General features: G+C 38.9%; 1 protein-coding gene across 1 annotated transcript; it reads left to right on the plus strand.

Moving 5' to 3' along the window:
* The first annotated feature begins 14871 nt into the window (after nucleotides 1-14871).
* On the plus strand, nucleotides 14872-17808 carry LOC149181408 (uncharacterized). The gene is made up of 5 exons (XM_089416607.1): nucleotides 14872-15016; nucleotides 15138-15369; nucleotides 15466-15557; nucleotides 17098-17170; nucleotides 17268-17808. Exons 1-4 carry the CDS (start codon nucleotides 14887-14889, stop codon nucleotides 17121-17123), a joined length of 480 nt encoding a protein of 159 aa, XP_089272733.1. The 5' UTR covers nucleotides 14872-14886; the 3' UTR covers nucleotides 17124-17170; nucleotides 17268-17808.
* The last annotated feature ends 244 nt before the right edge of the window (nucleotides 17809-18052 follow it).

The raw sequence follows: 18052 nt of genomic DNA on the forward strand, positions 1-18052 counted from the left end.
AAGAATATAAGCAGAAATGGTCAAGAGATAAAAGTACCATTTATGACTAATCCTACTCACAAGCTTCAAGCAAAAACGATTTATCTCTACTTGTTCTAACATCTACTAAGAGTATAGAAGTGCAACATCAGTAGCAGACATCAAAGGCAAACATTAATAAATCTCGATCCATCCATTCATCAAAACCTCCTCTGAGGGTGCAGAAGTGCATGTTCTGAGGACAAGTTTTTGACAAATTTCTGGACCCTTCTCTAAATGCATGAGAAGGGTTAAAATACTACTTCCTAATTCTAATAATAGTATTTTTACAAAATTTAGGATGCGGTTTTCAAATGACCGTCCTTTTTCTAATCTAATTAAAAGAAAAAACAACATTCTAAAATAAGGCTACTTCTGAATTTGGTCCTTAAAGTTGCAAGTGTTCATCATGGGCTTGAGGAGAGTCGGCTGACTGACTTCTGTTGTAGATCTAACCCAGAAATATTATAGATCTGGTATGAAATAGCTCTGATACCACTTGTTGTAGAACTGATACCAATTGTTGTAGCTCTTATACCACTTGTTGTAGCTTTGATACCACTTGTTGTAGATCTAACCCGGAAATAATATAGATCTGATATAAAAATCAAAGATAATGCAAATAAACCCAAGAATAATATGAAATGATTCTTTATTGATCAAACCCTTAAGGTAGGGCAACACCATGCATTCACTCCTTAAGGAAGGACAACACTCCACAAGCCATGTGGGTACCTCCCTTGGTACCCCATATTACCCCCCCTAGGTACATAACAACTTCTGCGCTGAGCTGGGCTGCGAAAACAGCATCTACGAGAGCTGGCACTACTTTTTCGGCCGCGTTTGTGATGCATTTCACCGTCATCCATTGACTGTGTGGTTTGACCAAGTATGTCCAGTAACATTCCCAATTCAACCTGTTTAATGCTTGGATCGCTTTTCCCTTTGCCTGCGCTTTTTGCTTCCATTCTGCTTCCAGTTGTAACTTATTTGGTAGGTACCCCGGGGTGGTCTCTGCGATTAAATTGGCCCTGTGTAAATTCTCATTTACACAGTCGATAAGAATGCTTGCCTGTGTAGCCGCTGTCTCCGCTGCTCGCTCCGCCTGCCTGATTTGATCGTCCCATTTATTAAAGAGCAATTCTTTATGATTTTCGTTTATCCTGGGTGCACCTGCTCTTTTCCCTTCATCTTCATCCTGCCAAGTTAAGTATTCCGTCACTCGTCTGTCACTCTGATCATAGTCACTCCGTAAGTCTACCACTTGATTGGTGATTTTATTGCTCAGCTCGCAAAAGTGACTCTACTGTGATATTTTACGTCCCAACTCTTCCTGTTGCTGCAGTAGTTGCTCATTTAAGCCAATAGATTCTGAAATAAATTCTGCCAGCTTAGGCTCATCTTTATGCATTTCCTGTAAAGTCTGCAATTGTTTTCCTTTCTCGTCTAGACTTCTTTGATAGCCTATCTGCATCTGCTGAAAGTCTTCCTGCAGCTTCTCGAGCTGTTTGGAAGCTTCAATATTAGCATTGGCTTGTTGCAACTGTCGTTGTAGCAGCTGTATTTGATCTTCTTGTTCTTTCAATAGTTGCTGAACTTTCGATGCCTTGTCAATAGTTGCAGAAGCATATGCTCCGGCGATCTGAGACAACTTAGTGAGATTTTCAGTCGGGTTATTGTTGGGGTCTTTCCATAAGACGTCCAAATGTTCAGCATCTTCTGACAGTGTATTTTCTAGTTTTCTCTTCTTCCTCTGTCTCCTTACAACTGCTTTGTGTTGGGGACTATAGAATACATCCAGTGGGGGAATTTCTTCTACATTAAGTAGAAGCTCAAAAGGTGGAGCGATAGGAATGTGCTTCGTTTCTGTGACACTGCTGACTATGGTCGAAACCACTTCTTGCACTACCTGTGTATTATTCACAGGTGTTTTTGGGGCTTGCCCTTCAAGATTGATCAGTTCATTGAAGGTTTCCCATTCTTTGTCCAGTTCTGTTGTGACGAGTGGTGCTTCGATGACAGGAGGGGGGACATCTCTTGGCGGGGAGGCGATAACTTGCTGTTGCGACATTGCACTTGACTGAGCTGTATCTTTAGTTGTTTCTTCGTTTTTTCCTTGGTCGCATCCAGACTCTTTAGGATGTTCAGGTACTCCTTGCGCAGCGTTGGATTTAGATCTGGAAGTGCTAGAGTTTCCACTGAGGCTAATGCTTGGAGTTGGTTCTCTGGCAGGCAGTCGTAGCTTCTCTAGAGGAACACTGGCCATCCTTCTTTCCCTGTATAACATGAATCTTTGGAGGTCATTTGGAGACAACCTCGACCGAGCTTCCCGCAAAATTTCTTGGAGTGAGCTTCTACTCTGAAACAAATCATCAAACAAATCTTTCTTTCCAACGAATACTTTTATTTTGACGTTCGTTGTGAAATCTTGGGCAACATCATTTGGGTCAAATGGCCTTGCTGGGAATTTAAATAATTGTAGACACGTCACATTCTCCACTTCGGTGAAAGCGTGTCCTACATCGAACAATGAGAAGGCCGCACAAGCTACAGGAAATTGAGGCCATATGGCCTTCTTTTTGTCCTTTAGGTCTTTGGTCAGGCCGCCTTCTGAACAGGTTTGATAAGCAATTTCCCGAGCCAAAAGTTTATTAGGGATATATAGAGGTAGGACATGTGGAGGTACAGTGCTTCCAAACACTCTAATATAGGTAAACCATTCTTCCCCGAACCATCTTGTGATGGGGATGATGTCTATTTGTGCCTCGGGTGAGCACCTCGGGGGGTCTTCATCATACATTATTCTATACAAGGGCAAAATAAGCCCGTGGAAAATCTGGTAGAAGTGAGGGACGAACTGAGAATCCCATAACACCTTATGATAAACATGGATAGGTAATGGGTCCTGGGTAGTCCATTTCCAACCCATAATGGGAAATTTAGACACATAACAAATAGAATCCATAATATATGCAAACAGATAAAAAGGAGGATAGATCCTTTGAGACAAGGATCTTTTAGACCAGTAATTGATAACAGCCGTGTATAGATTATCAGAAAGGATCTTGGCCCAATCCATAATATCGGCGTTTGTGGCAGCGTCAATTAATGGTAGCCATTCAGACGAAAACTTATTGATATCCGGCATCCCAAATAACCTACAAAGCATGGCCGCAGCAAAACAATACGGAGAGGTGAGGGAACCAGTGCTGTACATACCGTTTTTGTCCTTTTTGAGCGGCTCCTCTTTTCTGGACCAATCTTTGGTGGTCTCTGATAGGTCTGGGTTCTCTGCTGCAAATTTCTTAACGAATTGTGCATTGTAAGTCGCCTGCAGTTCAGGAAGATGATACATAAGCTTCAAATCTTGCGCAGCGAATGATCTGATGAGCCCGTGTCCTTGAACTTTGAATTGTCTGTTGTTCATGTCTGCATTGTCAAGTATCCACGTGATCATATTCGTATATGGTAGAATTTTGGGTCTTGCTGCTATCCTGTGAAGAAATGAACATGCTAGCTCCTCTAAGGACGCCTCGGAAGAGCGTTGTGAGCACGCGACAGCAGCAACCTTCATTATTCTATGATTTTCCTCTTCAAGTAGCTTGTACATGCTTTCCCATGTCGATATCCCTACGTCTCTGTTACACGCTGTGTCTGTATACAAAGGCGCCATCTCCTTCGTCTTTTCCTTCGCTTCAGAGCTTTGAGCTTTATTTTTCTTTCCCATTTCTTCCTGCGTTTGGGTTTGAATCATCTTAGCTCTTCGTTCCTGCAGATTACGAGTGAAATGGAAATGACTGATCCAGAAAGGTGATGGGAGAGTTTTAAATGCAACAGATGTATCAAATATGCCACCTTACGTGAAGTAATTCTCTACAAAGGCACGCGTCTTTACTTCATTTAATAACTGACAACTAATTCATTTACTATCATTAAAAGCGCATGATTTCGAGTCAGATTATGGTAAGTGGCTTTTCTTTGAATGGTGTGCCCGAAGGATTCGTAATGAAGTGATTTATGATTTGCTTACGTAACCTCGCATATCGCGCCATCGCAAATCGCACCATCGCAGATCGCGCCATTGCAAATCACACCATCGCAGATCGCGAGAACGCAATATTGCAGCGATCGCAACATCGCAGATCGCAGTAGTTTGATGTTTGCCAAATCTTGCCGGCTCATTTCGGCGATATGCGATCTTGCGATCGGTGTTATCGCAGATCGGTAAATCTTTAAGTTTTTCCTTATGAGTATTACTTTGTTGCGACGCGATGTTATACTTAACATGAGGGTCTTGCGCATACTGATATTAAAGAGAAATGGAGGCATTTCCTATCTTTTTTGCAACGCGACTATAAATATTTTCTCCTTATCATAGACTTAGGTTTAAAATATTCAAAAGACCTACCTAAGCTTATGATGGTAACCTTATTTTGAGGAAAGGAAACTCTTGTTCTTCCTAAAATTTAACTAAGGGTCCCCATTCATTTAGTATTTTGGTCAACACTTAAATGAACAAAAGGGGGGGGGGGTTGTTGCCGGCCACAACAATTGGCGATTCACTTGGGAGAACCAGTTATCTCTGATTTTCTAATGATTTTTTTTTTTTTTAACTTCCGAAACAACAAATATTTTTTTTTTCAGGAAACTTAAACTTTATTATAAAAAGATAAAGCATGTCATACTTCAAACTGTCAATGATATTTCGTTTCAACCTCTTTCTATTTTAATTACTTGTATCCTCAGCTTGTCCTTGCATTTACATCAGCCACTACTTGGTCTTGTAAAAATAAAATAAAGTCTCCCCTGTGTAGCAGTCTTTTAAATATGCTCTTTTGCCGCAGGTAGAGCCTCTGCTGCCAGCAGGCGTCCATAGCCTCGACAGGGTTACCTATTACCCAGTAATGATCCTTTATCCTACTTAAGGCGATCTACAACCTTCGGAGAAAAATCCAGATTGACACTTTTTCCTTTCTAAAGAACAATGTCTTGGTTTGGTAGCCAAATTATGACACAGTCATTCACTTGATTTACACTTTTGCTGAACAAGCTGGCTCGTGATGAGACCCCTTGTCTTTTGATTTCAACAATCTTGAGTCATTGCCCTGTTTTGGTGGACAGTTTTGGCAAAGTCAGCAAGTTATAATATCTGTGATCATGATAAGCCGGCTCGTGATGAGACCTCTTATTCTTTGAGATATAGCGTTTCTTTGATTGTCTCTCTGAATGCTGCGATTTTCTCTAATAGGGAGGATATCATTGCTTTCCTTAAGAAAGCTCTGGACGACAATAATAGATTTTTTTGGAAATGGTTGTTTCTACAGGGAATCTTTATTTTGTTATTGATACTTTTCATCGTACTGATATAAAACAATTTCTTTACTAAGATTACTTTTGTCAAGTTTTTTGGAAGTTGACACTAGTATCGTATCTGGTTTAAAGTTTTTAACTATATCTATTAATAATAAAGATCAAGTTTCTGAAAGATTTGCTATTTACACAAGTAGAAGTTCAAAACCTGACAGAGAAATGGTGTCTTTAGTAAATGTCAAATGCTATTAACCATAGCAAATTTTATTATGGGGAAAAAATTTAACGAAATGAGAGGCAGACATTCTTTAGGATTATGCACAGAATAGGGATAATCTCTTTTCTACCAACTATTAAAAGTGAACCTAAAACCTAATAACCTAGCTAAATTACTCCTACTCCTATTCTAACTATATACAGAAAATTAACTAGGTGAAATGATATTTCCAGTGGAAACATCTCTTCATTTTTATTCCTAGCTGTATGTAACTTCCAAACATTAGCGTTGAGAACAAAACTTTTCCTGAACTGTTAATGTTGGATGGGGAATAAGAATATGTAACCTCAGTTGGAATTTTGTCTGATATTTCTTTCTCATGAAAACTTCTTTCCAACTGGGAACCTATTGGATCATAAAAATCAGGATGAATTTCTATTATGGATTGATGATCTCGTAATAGGAAAGATGACAAGCCAGGTTGTGAACATGATTTTTTAGTTTCAATGGCTTGTAACCTACTGTTCGTTAAAGTTGAGCTTTTAGCGATTTCGTATAAAAGGAAAGTTTCCATATATAAATCACTAAATAAATCAATGTAGAATAGATGGAAATTCCTGGAAAGATTCTTATCAATTGGCGCGAATTGCCAACAAGTTTTGAAAGGTACTTTCTTTCGTTGATGATGTTTTGGGTGCCAAAGAAGTTTTTTAAGAAAGTCTGATATTGATTGATCTTGAAATTGAAAAGGTCCTATACTTTCTTGACACAGCTTGACTCTCAAAAATGGTATCACATCTTTCGAATGTTCCTTGATAAGATGGTCAACATGCCACAGTAATCTATCAAAAGTGTGAAAATTTAAAACACAATCCGATTTGTACAAAATGAGTGCAAGTGAGAAAGAAAGAAAAGATTATCTGTACAAATAATGTTACAGCACAACTGGGATTTACTTGTAATATCTTGCTTCTCACAAGAACTGGCCAGAATTATGGGATCCGAGCAATTTCGAATTCCGTCTTGTGAATCAGAAGATAAGTTATGATTGTTGACAAGCATGGGGGTTTTCTCATGATATGAATCATAGATCGGGGTATTGTCTTGGATAGTAAAATCATGCAAATGATCTTTTACTTTGAAATGAGGATTGACTGATATGATTTCTGAATTAGGATATCTCACGTTATCTGAGCTTAGTTGAGTTACTTGGGATAAATCAACAACATCATCGTTGTCAAAGTAACTATAATAAATGATTTTACAGGTTTCCCTAGATTTCTCTTTTTCGTCATATATTTTTAGACAAGGAAGGTCAAATGGTTCTTGTTTGAAAATGGTCAAAGGATGTTCTATAGCTGTCTTTTTATCTTGAAAACCTAATGATGACTCATTTGAATAATCCTCTGTGTTTTTTGAGATATCTTTAATATTGAGAGGGGAAAAATTATCATCACTAAAAACATCAGGATAAAGAGAAAAATGCGATTCTGGAACAATGCATTTGAAAATCTCATCATGGAAAAATCTTTGTTCATCAGATTCATCATAGACATCGGGTTTTAGATCATACCTTTGTGTACTGATACTTTTTGAAAGAGAAATAGTTTGTTGTTCTAACCTTGGCATCTGCATTTGTTGATTTGCAATGATATTATCTGACCTTGTATCAAAGTCATCTCCTGGTTCCAAGGTAGGCTTTCCTCCAGCATTCTCGCTTTTGTCTTCTTGCATTAGAGCATGCATGACTCCTAGGCTTTGGGGACTTTCTTCATCATGGCTGATTTGTATATTCAACTTGGAATCCTCATTCACATTAGAAGAAAATGAGACAAAGCTTGAACTAATTTCTGCTTGATCAGACATAGGAGGCAGGGAATACTCAGCATAATCTGAAGGTTCTTCATCCATGATTTCACTTTCAAGATCATACTTTAGACAATTAAGATGAAATCGCATATTAAAATCCCTAATAGATTCATCTTGTTTCCGTAGATAATCAATTTAATCATATACCTGGTCATAGTCATAACAATCAAATTCAAAAATAAAAGTTTTAATGAATTGGTCCCAGCTGTGAATTGATGCAACTGGGAGGGTTCTGCACCATTTTCTAGCTTCCGCTGTGAATGTAAGAGTAAAAATTTTGCATAAAACGCCTTCATCAATTCTCTGAATATCAGAACTTGAAACTTTTTGAATAAATTGAAGAGCATGGTTAAAAGCAGAAGAATTATTCTTACCATTGAATTTTACCTGAGACAAGAGTCTTACCACTTCTGGTGGAGTATTGGAAGAGGTAGGAACATGGATGCAACTCCAAATAGGAATTTTATGAGCAGCCATCCTGATTCAAATTTTACAATTGAAAATCATTCCAACAGACACTATGTTCAGGCCCTCCTTCTAGCGCCAAATATGTTGAAGCCCCGAAAATCGGGTCGACAACAAGGGGGATACCCACCCGGTCCGGACCTTGGTTGGCAGCTCCTTATCCGTTTGGTATAGTGGGTCCGACTGGGGATAATGGGACCAGTTTCCCAATCTAAGGGGTGTGTGTGTGTGTGTAGAGTTGGATGATGCTGATCTAAGAGTACTTAAAGCTAATTTAAGTCAAACTTCTAAACTAACTCTATGCTATTGTAATCTAATGAGAAACAACACATCTGATCTACGCTAACCCGGGGTGTATTTCTTCTATTATGCGATCTAAAGAGATTTTGAACAATAACTGGTAATAAAGATCATTCAGCTATCATAAGAATAGAAATCAATTAAGATAAACCACTTTGCATAAAAAGTTAAGCAAAACAGTTGTGAACAACATATCGCATAATAAGTTATTCATATATCAAACACAAATAAATGACTCCACCGTACAGAAGTGCCAAATGGTAACCCACACATTCATGCATTAACATATAAACAACTGAAAACTGTATATCACTTTAAGAATATAAGCAGAAATGGTCAAGAGATAAAAGTACCATTTATGACTAATCCTACTCACAAGCTTCAAGCAAAAACGATTTATCTCTACTTGTTCTAACATCTACTAAGAGTACAGAAGTGCAACATCAGTAGCAGACATCAAATGCAAACATTAATAAATCTCGATCCATCCATTCATCAAAACCTCCTCTGAGGGTGCAGAAGTGCATGTTCCGAGGACAAGTTTTTGACAAATTTCTGGACCCTTCTCTAAATGCATGAGAAGGGTTAAAATACTACTTCCTAATTCTAATAATAGTGTTTTTACAAAATTTAGGATGCGGTTTTCAAATGACCGTCCTTTTTCTAATCTAATTAAAAGAAAAAACAACATTCTAAAATAAGGCTACTTCTGAATTTGGTCCTTAAAGTTGCAAGTGTTCATCATGGGCTTGAGGAGAGTCGGCTGATTGACTTCTGCGCTGAGCTGGGCTGCGAAAACAACATCTACGAGAGCTGGCACTACTTTTTCGGCCGCGTTTGTGATGCATTTCACCATCATCCATTGACTGTGTGGTTTGACCAAGTATGTCCAGTAACATTCCCAATTCAACCTGTTTAATGCTTGGATCGCTTTTCCCTTTGCCTGCGCTTTCTGCTTCCATTCTGCTTCCAGTTGTAACTTATTTGGTAGGTACCCCGGGGTGGTCTCTGCGATTAAATTGGCCCTATGTAAATTCTCATTTACACAGTCGATAAGAATGCTTGCCTGTGTAGCCGCTGTCTCCGCTGCTCGCTCCGCCTGCCTGATTTGATCGTCCCATTTATTAAAGAGCAATTCTTTATGATTTTCGTTTATCCTGGGTGCACCTGCTCTTTTCCCTTCATCTTCATCCTGCCAAGTTAAGTATTCCGTCACCCGTCTGTCACTCTGATCATAGTCACTCTGTAAGTCTACCACTTGATTAGTGATTTTATCGCTCAGCTCGCAATTGTGACTCCACTGTGATATTTTACGTCCCAACTCTTCCTGTTGCTGCAGTAGTTGCTCATTTAAGTCAATAGATTCTGAAATAAATTCTGCCAGCTTAGGCTCATCTTTATGCATTTCCTGTAAAGTCTGCAATTGTTTTCCTTTCTCGTCTAGACTTCTCTGATAGCCTATCTGCATCTGCTGAAAGTCTTCCTGCAGCTTCTCGAGCTGTTTGGAAGCTTCAATATTAGCATTGGCTTGTTGCAACTGTCGTTGTAGCAGCTATATTTGATCTTCTTGTTCTTTCAATAGTTGCTGAACTTCCGATGCCTTGTCAATAGTTGCAGAAGCATATGCTCCTGCGATCTGAGACAGCTTAGTGAGATTTTCAGTCGGGTTATTGTTGGGGTCTTTCCATAAGATGTCCAAATGTTCAGCATCTTGTGACAGTGTATTTTCTAGTTTTTTCTTCTTCCTCTGTCTCCTTACAACTGCTTTGTGTTGGGGACTATAGAATACATCCAGTGGGGGAATTTCTTCTACACTAAGTAGAAGCTCAGAAGGTGGAGCGATAGGAATGTGCTCCGTTTCTGTGACACTGTTGACTATGGTCGAAACCACTTCTTGCACTACCTGTGTATTATTCACAGGTGTTTTTGGGGCTTGCCCTTCAAGATTGATCAGTTCATTGAAGGTTTCCCATTCTTTGTCCAGTTCTGTTGTGACGAGTGGTGCTCCGATGACAGGAGGGGGGACATCTCTTGGCGGGGAGGCGATAACTTGCTGTTGCGACATTGCACTTGACTGAGCTGTATCTTTAGTTGTTTCTTCATTTGTTCCTTGGTCACATCCAGACTCTTTAGGATGTTCAGGTACTCCTTGCGTAGCGTTGGATTTAGATGTGGAAGTGCTAGAGTTTCCACTGAGGCTAATGCTTGGAGTTGGTTCTCTGGCAGGCAGTCACAACTTCTCTAGAGGAACATTGGCCAGCCTTCTTTCCCTGTATAACATGAATCTTTGGAGGTCATCTGGAGACAACCTCGACCAAGCTTCCCGCAAAATTTCTTGGAGTGAGCTTCTACTCTGAAACAAATCATCAAACAAATCTTTCTTTCCAACGAATACTTTTATTTTGACGTTCGTTGTGAAATCTTGGGCAACATCATTTGGGTCAAATGGCCTTGCTGGGAATTTAAATAATTGTAGACACGTCACATTCTCCACTTCGGTGAAAGTGTGTCCTACATCGAACAATGAGAAGGCCCCACAAGCTACAGGAAATTGAGGCCATATGGCCTTCTTTTTGTCCTTTAGGTCTTTGGTCAGGCCGCCTTCTGAACTGGTTTGATAAGCAATTTCCCGAGCCAAAAGTTTATCAGGGATATATAGAGGTAGGACATGTGTAGGTACAGTGCTTCCAAACACTCTAATATAGGTAAACCATTCTTCCTCGAACCATCTTGCGATGGGGATGATGTCTATTTGTGCCTTGGGTGAGCACCTCGGGGGGTCTTCATCATACATTATTCTATACAAGGGCAAAATAAGCCCGTGGAAAATCTGGTAGAAGTGAGGGACGAACTGAGAATCCCATAACACCTTATGATAAACATGGATAGGTAATGGGTCCTGGGTAGTCCATTTCCAACCCATAATGGGAAATTTAGACACATAACAAATAGAATCCATAATATATGCAGACAGATAAAAAGGAGGATAGATCCTTTGAGACAAGGATCTTTTAGACCGGTAATTGATAACAGCCGTGTATAGATTATCAGAAAGGATCTTGGCCCAATCCATAATATTGGCGTTTGTGGCAGCGTCAATTAATGGTAGCCATTCAGATGAAAACTTATTGATATCTGGCATCCCAAATAACCTACAAAGCATGGCCGCAGCAAAACAATACGGAGAGGTGAGGGAACCAGTGCTGTACATACCGTTTTTGTCCTTTTTGAGCGGCTCCTCTTTTCTGGACCAATCTTTGGTGGTCTCTGATAGGTCTGGGTCCTCTGCTGCAAATTTCTCAACGAATTGTGCATTGTAAGTCGCCTGCGGTTCAGGAAGATGATACATAAGCTTCAAATCTTGCGCAGCGAATGATCCGATGAGCCCGTGTCCTTGAACTTTGAATTGTCTGTTGTTCATGTCTGCATTGTCAAGTATCCACTTGATCATATCCGTATATGGTAGAATTTTGGGTCTTACTGCTATCCTGTGAAGAAATAAACATGCTAGCTCCTCTAAGGACGCCTCGGAAGAGCGTTGTGAGCCCGCGACAGCAACAACCTTCATTATTCTATGATTTTTCTCTTCAACCAGCCTGTACATGCTTTCCCATGTCGATATCCATGCGTCTCTGTTACAGGCTGTGTCTGTATACAAAGGCGCCATCTCCTTCGTCTTTTCCTTCGCTTCAGAGCTTTGAGCTTTATTTTTCTTTCCCATTTCTTCTTGCGTTTGGGTTTGAATCGTCTTAGCTCTTCGTTTCTGCAGATTACGAGTGAAATGGAAATGACTGATCCAGAAAGGTGATGGGAGAGTTTTAAATGCAACAGATGTATCAAATATGCCACCTTACGTGAAGTAATTCTCTACAAAGGCACGCGTCTTTACTTCATTTAATAACTGACAACTAATTCATTTACTATCATTAAAAGCGCATGATTTCGAGTCAGATTATGGTAAGTGGCTTTTCTTTGAATGGCGTGCCCGAAGGATTCGTAATGAAGTGATTTATGATTTGCTTACGTAACCTCGCATATCACGCCATCGCAAATCGCACCATCGCAGATCGTGCCATCGCAAATCGCACCATCGCAGATCGTGAGAACGCAATATCGCAGCGATCGCAACATCGCAGATCGCAGAAGTTTGATGTTTGCCAAATCTTGCCGGCTTATTTCTGCGATATGCGATCTTGCGATCGGTGTTATCGCAGATCGGTAAATCTTTAAGTTTTTCCTTATGAGTATTACTTTGTTGCGACGCGATGTTATACTTAACACGAGGGTCTTGCGCATACTGATATTAAAGAGAAATGGAGGCATTTCCTATCTTTTTTGCAACGCGACTATAAAGATTTTCTCCTTATCATAGACTTAGGTTTAAAATATTCAAAAGACCTACCTAAGCTTATGATGGTAACCTTATTTTGAGGAAAGGAAACTCTTGTTCTTCCTAAAAATTAACTAAGGGTCCCCATTCATTTAGTATTTTGGTCAACACTTAAATGAACAAAAGGGGGGGTTGTTGCCGGCCACAACACGTTCATGAGAGAAGCTTATGTAAATTTTCATTCTTTTATTAATAAATTGCTTGAAGTGGCCACGTTGGCTCAGGCCGTGGACTGTTTCCCTCTTTGAGGGTTTTAACCACGTCAAAAGTACTGGTGTATTGATCTGCGATCTGTTCGTGAGCGGTGTCCTTTGGTGTTCTATCTGAGGAACTTACCCTGTAAATTCCTACAATATATTTAATTAAAAATTTTAACTATTTTTTATTTTAACATTTTTCCCTATATAATCAATATGGAAAGATGGAAACAATCCTTTGTAATTTATATGTTATATATTATATTCATCTTATTATTTCTTAAATATTTACTCTTTTTATTATTGAACATCATTACTTTATTATTATATTTTTTCTATTGTGTAATTTTTGGAATAGTTGAATTGGTAGATTATAGATGATCCTTAGTAAATTTGAAAGGATCAAATTCATCTAAATCATATACAAAGATATAATGAAAATAATATAAAATTTTGATGTCACTATTGCTCACGGAACTAGCATAGATTAATTTTAAGTCTAGAACTATCATGTGTTGAGAGTGATTAAAATTCCTCAATATGCAAACCTTTCCTCAAGCTTTTGAACTTCAAAAAATATCCCTCTTCCTACAAGATAACTTTTGAAATTAAGATGGATCTAGGATATTTCTTAACCCAAATGTACATATTTTACACAAGTATTAAATATTATTCTTGAAATTTAATAAGAATATTAGCAACTTTAATTATTTCCACCAATGCTATATATGAGAATGGTTATATAAAAAAATATTTACCATATGATAGATCTTTTAAACCATCCTATATCATTCTTAACTCCAAATATATTAAGTTTCTAAAATGATAAAATCCCTTGAGGTGTCAACCTTTCCTCAAGTGTGGCGAGAGAGATCAAATTGCTTGAGGTGCAAAATTTTCCTCAATTGTGTTAAGAGGGATCAAATCTATTGATATGCAAACCATTTTAAGAGTGAAAGACTTGAGAAAAAGTTTGCACCTTGAGAGATTTTATCCCTAGTAATACTTGCTAGACCTAGAGTTAATGTATACTAGTTCTAATCACGAATTCCCAAGACAAAAACTTTAGATGATAGTCATCATCATGTGTAATTCTTTGAAATTTACTAAGTACTATTTATAATCTAGATAATCTAGAGAGCCCTATTAAGAAAACCATTGTTGAACATTACATAAAGATTAAGGTGAATATCAATCTGTAATGACGTTTAATGATGAAAAAGGTAAATAAGAAAAAAATGATAATAATGATGCATCTAATATATAACATGTAGATTAAATGATATATTTCCATACGACTTCTCCAAATGTTCTTTTACCCACACTTGGTATATTTCCCATCTTTTCATATCCATCATATGGGAAAACAAGTTGATTCCAAAGTTCATTCAAATTGTTAATTCCAAATCTTTCTTCATTGCCAATATTAATAATATTTTTTTCCAACCTCATCTGTTTCTCATAATTATATTTACAACGTGCTCTTGGTTTTAATGCATTATATATAACTTAATAATACAATGATTTTAATGTGCAAATAGTGAATAATAATAGTGGAATCACAACCCTGCAAACAAAATGTTGGACTTAGATTCATCATTGGGAATATACCTTCTTTAACATTATAATAATGTATTTTGAAAATGGTTTGCACTCGTGTTATTGTTGAATTCATTTCACTTGATAATTTCCACTATCTTGGTGTTGAGATCAATGTTTTAAATCAATTATCTTGGTATTATTCTTTTAGCTAATGTACCAAATTAGTTTTCATCTTATTAGTCCCTGCCATCTGGCATCCGGCAGGGACTATTGTAATCGTTCAATGGCGACTTAGCATTAGTTCAATGCTTTCTGCATCTGTTATACGCCGGTTATCCTAAAGTCGTGTGAGGTTTTATGTGCACATAACCAAAGTCGCATTCCGGGTTAACCTTTCTCATCTTATTTGGCCTCTTCCCGAGGCGGAAGAGGCCTGACCATGGGTTATATTGGTTTTAAGGCTGCTGCATTTTGGCTAACCGTAAAAGGGCTTGTTTTAATGTTAACATTAGTTTTGAAACATTAAATGTTGTTGGTAAACAGGTTTGGTTATTTCATAAAGTATATGCTATGCTTGCATGGTATTAACAGGTGTTGTCGTGTTGTTGCAGGGTATTAACAGCTGGAACCGCGGCAGCTATGGCAGCTACAACATGAGGGGAAATAACGGCCGCTGCAACCACAGAGCATATCAGAACCGTAGCAAAGGTCGCCACAAATATGATATTAGAAACCTTTCTCCAAGCCCTAACGTTCCTCAGTTTCTTGTCGAGCTTTTTCCTCTGCAGCTGAAGCTTCTCTAGCATGTGTGTGTGCCTTCTGTAAACAGAATCGAAATGCTTAAAGAAATCTTCAGAGAACGGGCTACCAGCAGTCTTAAAGTTCGACAGTTCTTCCTGCATTTTCTTGCACTGGCTAGAGTTGAATGGGAACGCCGCGTATTTGAAGAATAATGGCGTGGAAGGTGCCTTTGAGCCATTATTGCGCGTAAAGAAGCTTTCGTCTAATGCTATCTTGCCTTCTAGAGGTTCGGCTTTGGCAGCCGGATATGATATCTCTAGGTGCGTTTTCAGTGCCATCTTATCTTCACATTGTCTCTTGCGTTTGTTTATTTTTACCCTCTAAACTTGCTGGTCACTTCTGTCTTGTTCTTGCAGTGCGACTTCTTGTGTGGTGCCCGCCCGAGGGAAGGCCCTGGTGCCCACAGATTTGTCCATTGCCATACCCGAAGGCACTTATGCTCGAATAGGTAACGTTTTGCCCTAAAATGGGCTTTGCCATTCTTGTATTTTTGGTGAACTTAAATGTTTGGCAGTGGACCGATGCAACTTACTGATTCAAAGTAAGAGTGCGAGGTTCGTGGTCTGCCTCTGAAATGGCCTTGAAATCCCTTCCACAGATATGACGAAAAAGACATAGAAGAATACAAGATAGAAAGAGAGTTCTCTGAGCAATTTATATGCCTTTCGCTCCTCCTCTGCGAAGCTCCTTTTTTTTTCCAATAGCCTATTCATTTTAACATGCTCTTCCTCAAACTAATGCCCCAATTCTGCCATAGAGGAACTATGGTACTCCATGCTTCGTAACTGCCTCTGAAATGGCCTTGAAAGCCCTTCCACAGATATGACGAAAAAGACATAGAAGAATACAAGATAGAAAGAGAGTTCTCTGGTCCGAGCATCCGACCTTCCGGTAACCTAGCCCTCCTTAAGACAACGATTTGCTAAAGGGATACAAGCCATTATTACAATAAACTAGAGTTCTGATGCGATAAATGAAGGGCTCCTTCTCTATGGTCTTCTTCACATTCGAATTGAAATGCCTGAGATATAGAAAGCCTCACCTTACCATATTAAAAGCGATAACAGAGTAAGGAAACAGCTTTCATGTTAATCCGCCTCTGTCACTCCACCAGATTGTGTAGACGAGCATTCCCAATACATTCCTCGCCGGCCTCGTGATCATGACATCCGAATATACTGGTTGAGCTGGATTGCGATTGTTGGCTACCAATTTCTTCCAACATTGCGTAACCGCTCTTGATAAATCCTCCTTAGCAATCTGGTCAATCTGCACGGCCGGCCCTAAAGAAGCTGTTCCGAGCAGACCGTAAGCATGTGGCCTTTTGGTGGAGAGGTCACAAAATATTACACCAGCGGGCGGCATCATCATCTATACAAAGTCCGGTTTCCGCAAACATCACTGATTTGGTTGGTGGTTGTATCTGATTACTTTGATTGGTATCAATATTACCATGATAATGAGGACACCATGGTGCCTAAGAATCAGAGTACGAAGCATAGGTTTTCCTCCTTAAATCTTCCCTTTTGAACTCTACCGCCTGCTGCCTGATTATGCCTGATTAATGAAGATTGCCAACGACCCCTTAAAAGGAAAATGGGAACCTTCAAGTCTCTAATATAGCCAGGTGTCTCGCTTGCAAGGAGGAGGGGACTGTTCTTTCCATTCAAATCTGATGGAACTCTGTGACTCTGGTAAGACAAAAGGAAATGAAGGATGAACGTGTTAATCTGATGCGACCTTAGGTGGCCTGCTGTATAGCTTGCATGTGTTATGCTAGGGAGATAGGTGTTAGGCACATGGCCGTCATGTAGGGCCCACAAGGTGGATAAAAGTTTCGACTTTCATTTTTATTTTTATTGACATCGGTTGATTTTCTTATTTTTATTTAAATTTGAAATTTGATGTTGCATTGTCGTTTCTTAGTTCTCGGCTCTCTAGCTCTTGGGTTATGACACCAGGTTTTTATTGCCGGGTGATTTGTGCAGTGATGAGTATGGTCTGGCAACCGTGAAGGTTTCTGAGCAGGTGGTTCCACCACCCATACGTTGCCCTTACCAGGTAATCTCATAAATGATCTTGCACTTCCCTTGAGTTTCCATGGTTGCATTTTAAAGATATCTCGTGACTTGTTTTTTTATCTATAATTGATTTGCAGGTTCTCCTAGTGAGGTCGCGGCGTTCCAAGGAATCTCCGAGGTAGTTTCCATCATTTTCTGACACCTACATGCTCAAGTCTTCAATGAATTTATGGGTATGTTTAAAGTTTGGTCGTGGTCTTCTGATGACTGGGTAGAGAGACAGACAGTCTTGTTGTTAGGTGAATCCCTTGGAAGGTTTTTTATTTCAGCTGTGATATTCATTTGATACACAGGATGTATATGTATTTATATTTTTGTCTGGACGAAAGCGGCTATGCCCTTGAAATTCGTTGTTGTGGTTGTATTTAAGTTATATATTTTCATTTTGGTTATTAGGAATGCCTATAAAAACCGTGTAGGTGGCTATTCCGGATTTTGGGTTTGTCCAACAAACCCTTAGGGTTAGACTGGAAGGTCCCAAGTCTTACTAGACAACGCTTTTGGTTGTCTTATTTGTCTTGGAACTTTATCCAACCGTAATGAATGCATTCTGTAATTTTCTCCTAACTGGTTTGACTTGTTATATAATGCTATGCTATCGGATTATTAGTTCAATAATTTGTTTAATATAGTTCTTCTGGTCATCAAGCTCTAGCATCTCTCTCGTTTCCTGAGTATGATGCTTGTTGTTTAACTTCCTTTTTTTATTCTGTACAATGATGAATTTGGCTCTGTTTCTCATATAGAGAGTCAGGGAGTTTCATTTAGAATATTCCCATTATTGTTTTTCAAATTCTATGTTATTTCGACTTTTTAACTTCATGTGCTAGACAAATTATAAAGAAAATGCATATGCCATTGC

The sequence above is a fragment of the Pinus tabuliformis genome, chromosome 3_2 (assembly GCF_031772625.1).
Source record: "Pinus tabuliformis cultivar Carrire ecotype Pingquan chromosome 3_2, CPIR1, whole genome shotgun sequence".
NCBI classification, from domain to species: Eukaryota; Viridiplantae; Streptophyta; class Pinopsida; order Pinales; family Pinaceae; genus Pinus; species Pinus tabuliformis.

Excerpts from the sequence above, each read along its gene's own strand:
- LOC149181408 (XM_089416607.1), top strand. The coding sequence starts at position 14,887 with ATGGTATTAACAGGTGTTGTCGTGTTGTTGCAGGGTATTAACAGCTGG. Across the intron at positions 15,017-15,137 it reads ATATCAGAACCGTAGCAAAG|AATCGAAATGCTTAAAGAAA; the intron begins GTCGCCACAAAT and ends TTCTGTAAACAG. Across the intron at positions 15,558-17,097 it reads AGGCACTTATGCTCGAATAG|TGATGAGTATGGTCTGGCAA; the intron begins GTAACGTTTTGC and ends TGATTTGTGCAG.